The sequence below is a fragment of the Cebidichthys violaceus genome, unplaced genomic scaffold, assembly GCF_023349555.1.
Source record: "Cebidichthys violaceus isolate CVI_PGR_0920_01 unplaced genomic scaffold, fCebVio1.0.p SCAF_672, whole genome shotgun sequence".
Lineage (NCBI taxonomy): Eukaryota > Metazoa > Chordata > Actinopteri > Perciformes > Stichaeidae > Cebidichthys > Cebidichthys violaceus.
In genome coordinates, this window is record NW_027176897.1 from 8,815 (window position 1) to 19,384 (window position 10,570).

The 10,570-nt window shown below is 42.3% G+C and overlaps 2 protein-coding genes across 2 annotated transcripts; both read left to right on the forward strand.

The window, feature by feature from the left end:
- The first annotated feature begins 712 nt into the window (after window positions 1-712).
- LOC137890666 (14-3-3 protein beta/alpha-1-like) lies at window positions 713-5,794 on the forward strand. Its single transcript, XM_068734829.1, has 6 exons — window positions 713-866; window positions 1,962-2,263; window positions 2,390-2,513; window positions 3,039-3,202; window positions 3,652-3,747; window positions 3,838-5,794. Exons 2-6 carry the CDS (start codon window positions 1,970-1,972, stop codon window positions 3,892-3,894), a joined length of 735 nt encoding a protein of 244 aa, XP_068590930.1. The 5' UTR covers window positions 713-866; window positions 1,962-1,969; the 3' UTR covers window positions 3,895-5,794.
- A 75-nt stretch (window positions 5,795-5,869) lies between these two features.
- LOC137890668 (polyadenylate-binding protein 1-like 2) lies at window positions 5,870-9,962 on the forward strand. The gene is made up of 7 exons (XM_068734831.1): window positions 5,870-6,166; window positions 7,229-7,433; window positions 8,264-8,457; window positions 8,983-9,098; window positions 9,338-9,424; window positions 9,756-9,895; window positions 9,943-9,962. Exons 2-7 carry the CDS (start codon window positions 7,241-7,243, stop codon window positions 9,960-9,962), a joined length of 750 nt encoding a protein of 249 aa, XP_068590932.1. The 5' UTR covers window positions 5,870-6,166; window positions 7,229-7,240.
- Window positions 9,963-10,570: the final 608 nt, after the last annotated feature.

Genomic DNA, 10,570 nt, shown 5'->3' on the forward strand with positions numbered 1-10,570 from the left:
AGATAGATAGATACTTTATTAGTCGATAGATACTTTATTAGTAGATAGATACTTTATTAATAGATAGTTACTTACTTTATTAATCCCGCAAGGGGACATTTTTTTGTTACAGCAGCAATTATGGTAAAGGCAAATAAAAATAAGAGTAAAAATATCAAATGAAAATATCAAATATCAAATGCTCAATATATACAATAAGAATAACAGTAAAAATATTAGATATAAAAATGCACAATATATAAAATGAAATAAAATAATATAAAATTAACTAACTAAACAGTAGTGTAACGATTTAACCAAACAATATCCATTATTCACTTTGAATACATTTTAATAAATAAATAAAATCCTATAAATGAACCGTTTACTGTGAAAAAATAGATTATGAGAATGTGACATAAGCACACCCAGTATGTGAGCTGTTGAGTATCTCTGTTATACATGTTGTATATATATATATATATATATATATATATATATATATATATATATATATATATATACATATATATATATATATATATATATATATATATATATATATATATATATATATATATATATACGTATATATATATATACGTATATATACATGTATGTATATATATACATATATATATATATACACAGATGTGTGGTGAGGAACGAGGAAACAGAAGTGGTCAGAAGTGGTTGTGAAGCGGAAGTGGTAATTACTGCCCTGAACGACGACACGGAGGACGGAGGCTGAATTGACCAGAGAGAGAGAGAGAGAGAGAGAGAGAGAGAGAGAGAGAGAGAGAGAGAGAGAGAGAGAGAGAGAGCGAGAACGAGAGAGCGAGAGAGAGAGGAAGAGAAAAAAAGCAGGACTTAAAGTCGCCAATATTGTAAGTGTAATAACGTCGTACTTATACAAAGCGCATTAGCATACTATATATTTGCACGAGGAGCTCAATCTTAGAACAGCCGTGCCATCGTGTCCAGGTTGAAGCCGTCACGATAACGGACCGAGCTCGCGGAGGTTTGTTGAAAGGCAAGTGGGTTAGCGCGCGCTAGCTAGCTGCTAACGCTAGCGAGCTAGCAGCTAACGCTCGTGAGCTAACGGACGGACGGATTCCATGACACTTTTTGTTCTGACAGGCTCGCTCATCCTGGGCGGGCCGTGATATACAGCTGTTAGAAAATGAATTAAAACGCCAAAAGCAACGTTCAGACATCCCAGTAGAATATTTGTATATTCTGTTCATAGTATTTTAAAAATGGATTGCCAACACCCTAACCGTGTATTTAATTGATTTATTTTAACAAACGAAAGTCAGCCGTTGGTCACGCTGGCCTACTAACCGTTATCTAGCTACATTAGACGACGCTAGCTTAGCTAACTGTTAGCCACTCCACTAACAAATAACGACAGATTAGCAGCAATATAACGTTATCTAAGCCTGTTAGGTCGCTAATGTAAATGGGGAGCAAAACAAAATTGTGAATCAGATCGATCGCGTTTACCAAAGCTAACGTTGGTATCAGTTAGCGAAATGTACCATGCTAGGAACATAAGGGGAGGGCATTAAAAACCCAAGTGTCGTTTTAAAACATCGTTCCTCAAGCCAGGAACCCGTGTGTGTGTCTCACATTTGGTATCATCGTTAAGACGCCCAGACTGTTGATTCAGTCGTGATTAGGTTGATGACGGTGGTTAGAGACGATAAAGGATCTATCAATCTGACGGTAACGGCAGCTAGCATTAGCTAGTGATGGTTGTGTGGTTGACCCACTTGCCAATGGGCCCAGTTCGCACTGCTTATCCTCACTTTCTATTGGATGCAGTGTTTCCTGGTCTACCAGGCAAAATAAAATCAGTTCATGACACTCAATGTACAAACACAGAAATGTCCAGTGAATGGACAACGTGAGAGCTGTCTTGTCTTTTGATTTAACTGCACATAACCTGTACTATTTGTATTTCTTCTTCCCTCCCCCAGTTTAGAAAATGGATAAGAACGACCTGGTACAGAAGGCCAAGCTCGCTGAGCAGGCTGAGCGCTACGACGACATGGCTGCAGCCATGAAGTCGGTGACGGAGCAAGGTGCCGAGCTGTCAAATGAGGAGCGCAACCTCCTCTCCGTCGCCTACAAGAACGTGGTGGGAGCACGCCGCTCATCCTGGCGAGTCATCTCCAGCATCGAGCAGAAGACCGAGGGCAATGACAAAAAGCAGCAGATGGCACGTGAATACCGGGAGAAGATCGAAGCCGAGCTGCAGGAAATCTGCCATGATGTGCTCGTAAGGGATTTCTTGTTTTTGTGGCGAATACAAACAGTCCCAAATTCATACACTTGTAAAGATAGTTGCTTGTGTGTCATTTAGCCTGATCAACACACAACTGAGCTATTTAATTGTTGTTTTCAGGGGCTACTGGACAACTTTCTCATTAGCAATGCAACTGCTGCTGAGAGCAAGGTATTCTATCTGAAGATGAAAGGCGACTATTATAGATACCTGTCTGAGGTTGCATCTGGGGATACTAAGAAGGGTAAGTGAGGACATGGTCAATATTATGAATATGTGCTGTAACAATGTACTTAAAGCTGCATTAATGTAAATGATATAATAACAATGGGTCAAATAACTATTAAAGGGTCCCACAGAGCATTGCTGTGCAGTCCCTCTCAGCTCTACGTGGCCCAACGACGTCTGTTTGATTCCCTCTCACTACCACTCTTATCCACTTTGTTTCCAGCAGACAGCAGTTGACATACAGAGGGCAAGCTGTCAACGTTGGGCCACTCATAGCGAACACAGTGGAGCATTTAGCACCTAAAGAGACAGACATTTCTCAGGACATAGTAGTGACTGAAACAAAGATAAAGGAGGTTAGGCAGACACAAAGATTAGTCCAAATAAATGATGGTGTTTCTCCCTGTTTGACAGTACAGTATGCCACTGTTTGTTGCTTGTTTGGCTGCTCCCAGGTGGCCCAAAAAACACTAAAACACTGCTTTAAAATGTCTTTTAAATAGTCAAGGTACATTTTTTGTTCATATTTTTCTGCCTAAAGATACCGTGGACAATTCCCAGCAGGCGTACCAGCAAGCTTTTGACATCAGCAAGGGGGAGATGCAGCCAACACACCCAATCCGGCTTGGCCTGGCCCTCAACTTCTCAGTCTTCTACTATGAAATCCTCAACAACCCGGACCAGGCTTGCGCTCTGGCTAAGGGGGTATGAACTGAAGCCTAATGTCATAGTTTTGAGACCGTTAACTGTAATTTGAATTGAACACAAACATCATAAATGGCCAGAAATCGTGGGTACATTTTCATCACTGGTGCCCATCTATCTACCGAGCATCGGTGAGAAGAGGTGCCTGCGAAGAGCCCAAAAATGATTACAAGATGATACCCATCCAGCCACAGCCTGTTACCGGTTATTAAGTATCAGCTGCCGAACCACCAGAATGCAGAGCAGCTTTAGTTTGGTTTTCTTTTTGGCGCTACGAACTGCATGTCATTGTGCAACCCTGTGTTGTTCAATGACAATAAATTAACCTTGTACGGTTATTTTCTTTAGTGCTGACCAGCTCAAAGAAATGTTCTGTTTTGCATAGTTGGTGCAAGGATGCTGCTGGATTACTTAAGTTTAAATAACAATTTGCACTCTTTGTATTTCAGGCGTTTGATGACGCCATCGCTGAACTCGACACTTTGAACGAGGATTCTTACAAAGACAGCACCCTGATCATGCAACTACTAAGGGACAACCTGACCGTGAGTTTTTCTTTCCCCTGCCGATTGATCCCGGTGTTTAACTCAAAGTATACTCAATAAACTGTAACGTCTCCCTGTCTCTGTTCACAGCTGTGGACATCAGAAAACCAGGCAGATGAGGGAGAGACCGGAGACGGGGAAAACTAATGGAATTGCACTGTTAATCCACCTACACTCTTATCTTAAACACAGACAGCTTATATACATGCCCCCCACTCCATCAGCTCCTCCCACTTCTGTATGACAAGCAGCCTGAATTGCTCCTGACCAACTAGTTTACCCCTCTCAGTTCTCTGTGAGGTGACAGGGTGATTTTCAGTTAGTAGATTCAGTCACTTTGTGGAAACATGTTGTATTGATTAGTGAGTCCATGTTGCTGTTGTTTTTGTTGGCGTTTTGTGTGTGTGTGTGTGTGTGTGTGTGTGTGTGTGTGTGTGTGTGTGTGTGTGTGTTTGTATGTAGTGAGAGAGCAAGTGTGAACGGATATGACAGTGTGTGTGTGTGTGTGTGTGTGTGTGTGTGTGTGTGTGTGTGTGTGTGTGTGGTCTGGGGTGGGAGGGGGGGTTGTTGTGAATTCTAATCGTCCTTCCAAATCCCTTTGTCCCAGCTAGTTTGTTGTGCTTTTTATTTTATTTTTGTTACTTTCTTATTTGTGATTCCTCATGATATTTACAGGTTTTATTGTATGGTAATTATACTGGCAGTTGATTTCCACCAAACACTGTGATGGTAGGCGTACCATTTGCTTCACAACCCCAAAACAGTTATTTTTTTGTTTTTGTTTTTTTTGTTTGTGTTTGAATTTCCAGGCACACTACAATCCTGTATTAACAACCAACTGCGATTCTGCTGTGGGCTCATACAGAAGGGAGGCAGGCTGTATTGTGACACTGACATCTTGGTGTAATGCTCCTTGATCATGTTCACAAATTCACAGTTTCAAAGTTTTAAGGGACCCCTTAAATTGTCATGTTAGATTTGTTCAGACATTCCACATTATTAGGCTTTCGGAAAGGCAGTGCTCCGTTTTTATTTTATTTTATTGTTTTATTTTATTTTTTAACTTTAGTATGGATTGTCATTGTAGTTTTACTCACTGTTCAGGTGCTGCTTGATCTCAGTACAATGAAAATTGTATGTGCGTAAATGTGGTTCCATGTATTTTGCAAGATTGACTATCATCTGTATGTAAAACCTAAAGTAACCTTTTATTGATGTTAATTGAGAAAAAAAAATGTCTTACCACACTGTATCAACCCTGCTTGCAAAATATTCCTCTTAAAGCGGTTGTTTTCTCCAACAAAAAAAAACACAAAAAAAATCTGTGCCTGGCTTTCTCTGCAGCCTCTGGCAGCATCTGCTTGTTGTTTTTAGAAATGTCAAAGGGAAAGAGTCAGACCAGAACTCAGATAGATAAGTCCTGATGTCAGTTTCCACCCAGGTGCATCGCTGCTTCTTAAGGATAGCTGGCGAGAACGGTCGCCTCAAAAATCAGGTCTATTTTGAAGGGGGCAAATTTGGGAAAAAGTCCCAAGTCATCACTTTTTTGGAAAGAAGCTCAGTGTCACAATACCATTTATCACCACTACATTCCACATATTGTAGTTGAAAGACACCATTCCACACCATAGCTGACAGTCTGTTTACTCTGACGATGCTCCAATGAATTGAAATAATCTTCTGTTGAGGGAAAAAAAAAATCCATGTCAGTTTATTATTATGCTTGATGAAAATGCAGTTAGTGAATGTGGAACGAAGCCTGTCTGTATATCAGGTATCTACTTGCTTTGTTTTTACTGACAAGTCTTATGGCTAAAAAAAAATTTGCTTCTGTAACAGTCTATTATTACCCAGTGCACACACGTGGTTGTGAAGATTTTAGAATAGCTCTAAAAAAAAAGCAATGACGAAATGGAGATAAACAAATGGTTGGTGTAATTCTAGCTTTGTGTTTATGTATCTTAAAACCATTCTAGTTTCACTATACATGTAAGAAATAGGAAAGTGTCAAAGACCATTCAGTGAAATAAAGTTTCGTTTAAGATAACGGGCTAATTACGTCTTCTTTTTTTGTTCACAAGGAAGTTTAATATGATTTAGTAGTTAATAAAGACAGTTTTGAAGCTGAGATTTGGTGACTAAATTGTGGAAGGGCTGTGATTTTATTTTGGAAGAAAAAAATAAGAGTTTTAGCCCTCGATGTGTGGGAAGTACTTTTCATCGCGGAATGATCACGCCAGTCGACCTCTCTGGCCCTCTCACAGCTTAATTGAAACGACTACGCGCGGAGGGAGCGCTGCAGGTGTTCCACGGTCGTAATTAAACGAAAACGACGTCACGTCGTCCATGTGGAAACGAGCCGCTACACTGAGACTAGTATCAACAGTTATCCGGACAGCGTTAGCTATTTAAGAAAGCCGTAAGTAACCTTCATCTTAAACCAGTTTTAATCGGCTTCTCTGTAGACTGAGAGTTGCTTCAACTGCCGCAGATGTCGGCCAACTTTCAATGTGAAGCGGTCGAAGAAAAGGTGTGCCGTTAAAGTTGAGCTCGTTTTAACTTTAGCTAGCTTAAGTGTGTTTTTGCTAGCAAGTCAGTTAACGTTAATCTTTTACGACCCTTTTTAATTTGGTCACTTTTCTGTAGTCATATCCGGATTAGTTTATTTAACTTCTGACAGAATTAGTTGATAAAACTTCGGTAAATGTTTAATTTGTGTCAGACGGTTTTTTTTGTTTTTTTTAAGATCGCGGGACCTTTTCACCTCTCCAACGTTTAGCCACGCCTCTTCTCGAGCATTTAGCCACACCCCTTCTCTCCACGTGATTATTAGCATACTTCACTTTTGTATTTACTTTAGTAACCACACATGGTTTATGTGTTCACATAGTTGGCTAAATAAATATTTATATTATATATTATAATATTATATATTTATATATTATATTTAAACTCTACAGACCTAATAAACAAGTTGTGGTGCAAATCATCGTGATTCGGATCATATCACGGTTTTACCAAAGATAACAATAACAAGTGCCGATTGTTGACCCATATGAGCCAGTACAGATATGTGTTGTTGTTGTTGTTGTTGTTTTTGTTTTGATGTTGCAGTTAGTATACAAGCCTCTAGACAATTACATTTTTCAGCACCATCCACAAAAATGTTTTGTTTTGTCGGTGTAAACTGTCAAAAAAATGCAAAACCTGCAAAAACCAAACCCTTTGTTTGCTGGTTCTGAATGTAAAGGAGGTCGCAGTGGAGGGCGATCAGTTTGACTGTTACCGCCATTTTAGACTAACTGAGTCTGTGAAGGTAGAAGTTGTTGCTCAGCTGTTTGTGAAGGTTTGCATGGGATGTAACTTTGTGTACCTAATAAAGTGGCTACTCAGAGGATGTAGTCTTTGTGTGTCAGCTTGTTTATTGTTTTAACAAGTCATGCAGTGTAAGACTCATAACATTCTTTCTTTCTTGAACTAGCTGTCAGCCAAGATGAACAGCAGTGCACCGTCGTACCCCCTCGCCTCTCTGTATGTAGGCGACCTGCACCCCGACGTCACGGAGGCCATGCTCTACCAGAAGTTCTCTCCTGCCGGACCAATCATGTCCATCCGTGTGTGCCGTGACATCATCACCCGCAGATCTCTGGGATACGCCTACATTAACTTCCAGCAGCCGGCGGATGGTAACGTAGCCGTTTTTGTTAAAATGTAAAGATGCAATAAATGAAATGGACGTTCTTAAATGTTTCTCAAAGGAATGCTCTGGACTGTGTCACCCTCTGTGGATCCACTGCAGTGGTCTAGAGATAGGCATGGGCCTAAAAGCAGGATTAAGAGATGAATCAAGTGTAGAAAAGGGTTGATGTTGTCATGGTTGTGTAGGGATGAGACTCCAAATGGATCAGCTGATAACAATATCAGAATAAGTGTTGTTCAATAGAACGTGTTTGATGTTTATGTTAAACTAGTATTCAGCTGATATCTTCAAAAAATGAATTGCCACTTCTTATCACGCAAACACTAGAACCCTATCCTCAAGTGATGTCGCTCAACCAATCGGATTATTCTGTTTTGATAAAAGGAAGTTGAATGTGACTGAGGGTGTTTCTCAAAGTCAAGGAATGGATCCTTCAGCGATGCTACGACATTGATTCGCACCGAAGGACCGTTCCAATCCTACCGAGGACAGAGTCCTTCGTTTAGGAGACTTTGAAGGATACGTGTGTATCCTACGCGCTCCTGAAACACCCTCAATCCTCTGTGCACCGTGCGTTTCCTCTCCCCTCAATTGGAAATAGAAAACATGTTGGTAAACGTTTGTTGAGTTTTAATGGAGTGTGTTTTACAGCTGGTGAGTTAAAATTACCGGAGTTCATTCCGGCATCTTTGAGGAGAGCATTTGTACATTTATGACTTAAAATAATTGAACTTTGTGATTGTTGTAGTATTCTTCTTCTTCTTCTTCTCATCATCATCATCATCATCATCATCATCATCATCATCATCTTCTTAGCGGAGTGCGCCCTGGATACGATGAACTACGACGTTATCAAGGGTCGGCCGATCCGTATCATGTGGTCTCAGCGTGACCCGGGACTCAGGAAGTCTGGCGTGGGAAACATCTTCATCAAGAACATGGACGAGTCGATAGACAACAAGGCGCTGTATGACACCTTCTCAGCCTTTGGCAATATTCTGTCCTGCAAGGTGAGTGTCCTCGTCATCCTCTTGATTCCTGACTGCGTGGTTGATGCTCTCATCTCCTACATGATGTGTTGAGATTACTACTCATTACTGTGTGTGAGTAGTAATCTCCTACATGATCTTTTTTATTTTTTAAAACAGGCCAACATCATTAACTAACATGTTCTAGTTATTATTCTGCCTTGAGAACCGGTTCCACAATGTGTCAGGACTTGATCAAGAATCGGTTTAACGAGCGCAAGTGATCATGGTTTTGGTGTCAATCAGATTTTGTCAGTTCTCGTCTCAGGTGCGTTGGTACAGGCGTGTTTTTAAGGTTGGGGGGGGGGGTAACGTCACAAACGAATGTGCAAATTGATTCAACTGATAACCGGATGAAGCTGAAGTCTCGGTAGGCGGCCGGCATCTCTGAGCGGGATGGAGCACGGACTGCTGATGCACACTCATTTAACTTAGAATACGAGGGCTTTTCTTCTTGCTGCAGAAGCTCCGTAACGGTCGTGTCTTTAAAGCTCTTTGTCTGCGCAGGTCGTTTGTGACGAGAAAGGCTCCAAAGGTTATGGATTTGTTCACTTTGAGACCCACGAGGCTGCAAACCGGGCCATCGACACCATGAACGGGATGCTGCTGAACGACAGGAAAGTGTGAGTGAACTCAAAACAATCTCAACAGATTGGTAAGAACAGTACGCTGAGGCAAAGAGTAGTGCAGAATATATATATATATATATATACACACACACACACACACACACACACACACACACACACACACACACACACACACACACACACACACACAGACAGTGTGTGCGTATATATGCACGTTGAGTATATGAGCTGTACATTAACGCTGGATGACTTCTCCATGTTTTCTTGCTCAGTGTAAAGACAGGTAAACATTTGGAATCTGGCATTGTCAACCCAAAGGCCCATTTTCTGGGGGAAACATGTCAGTTGTCCCTGCTTAGGTCAGTGAATGAGGAGGATCTGTGTGTAGGTCTGTTGTCTGTGTGTGTCGTGACTTTAGGACTAAGATCATCAGAACGTCAGTCCGTACAGAGAAGGTTTCCCTTCATGATGGGAGGAGAAACATTCATATCTGTTCTTAATGTTGTCTGCTGAGAAGTAATCTTTGTTGTCTCACTGATATCGTTGATGTTGTGTTCTTGATGTTTGTCCTCGTTAACGGTCTCCTGGTGTTTCTGATGCTGTGCGCTGAAGCCAAACACTAACTTTTATGAACTGATCTTCTTCCTGTTGTCTTCGTCGTTCCCTCGGCGGGTTTGGTTCTGTCTGCAGCTTTGTTGGTCACTTTAAGTCCCGTAAGGAGAGAGAGATGGAGTTTGGCACCAAAGCCATGAAGTTCACCAACGTCTACATCAAAAACTTTGGTGAAGACTACACTGACGAGAAACTCAAGGACATCTTTACGGCATTTGGTAAGAAAGCACAATGTAGTTAGTCTTTGTGTTGCTCTCCTTCTCAGTTAGAGGAACTTCTCTGTGATGGATTGAAAGCCACAGCAGTGATCCCCACAGGATCCTGGGAGTCTGTGGTGGGTGGACCATGGACCTGTAAATGTTGTACCTTTTTATAGGTTGAATGCATCAATCTGGTGAACTTTGACAGCAACATTTAGAGGCCGGGTCTGTGAAGGCCGGGTCTGTGACGGCCGGGTCTGAGAAGGCCGGGTCTGTGACGGCCGGGTCTGAGAAGGCCGGGTCTGTGACGGCCGGGTCTGTGAAGGCCGGGTCTGTGAAGGCCGGGTCTGTGACGGCCGGGTCTGAGAAGGCCGGGTCTGTGAAGGCCGGGTCTGTGACGGCCGGGTCTGTGAAGGCCGGGTCTGTGACGGCCGGGTCTGTGACGGCCGGGTCTGTGAAGGCCGGGTCTGTGACGGCCGGGTCTGAGAAGGCCGGGTCTGAGAAGGCCGGGTCTGTGACGGCCGGGTCTGTGACGACCGGGTCTGAGAAGGCCGGGTCTGTGAAGGCCGGGTCTGTGAAGGCCGGGTCTGTGAAGGCCGGGTCTGTGAAGGCCGGGTCTGTGACGGCCGGGTCTGTGACGGCCGGGTCTGAGAAGGCCGGGTCTAGATTTTGGTGCTCTTGCAAATAATTGTG

Coding starts and splice junctions, on each gene's coding strand:
- LOC137890666 (XM_068734829.1), top strand. CDS start 1,970: ATGGATAAGAACGACCTGGTACAGAAGGCCAAGCTCGCTGAGCAGGCT. Junction 2,264..2,389: donor AAATCTGCCATGATGTGCTC/GTAAGGGATTTC, acceptor TGTTGTTTTCAG/GGGCTACTGGACAACTTTCT. Junction 3,203..3,651: donor CTTGCGCTCTGGCTAAGGGG/GTATGAACTGAA, acceptor TTTGTATTTCAG/GCGTTTGATGACGCCATCGC.
- LOC137890668 (XM_068734831.1), top strand. CDS start 7,241: ATGAACAGCAGTGCACCGTCGTACCCCCTCGCCTCTCTGTATGTAGGC. Junction 7,434..8,263: donor CTTCCAGCAGCCGGCGGATG/GTAACGTAGCCG, acceptor TCATCTTCTTAG/CGGAGTGCGCCCTGGATACG. Junction 9,099..9,337: donor CTGCTGAACGACAGGAAAGT/GTGAGTGAACTC, acceptor TTTCTTGCTCAG/TGTAAAGACAGGTAAACATT.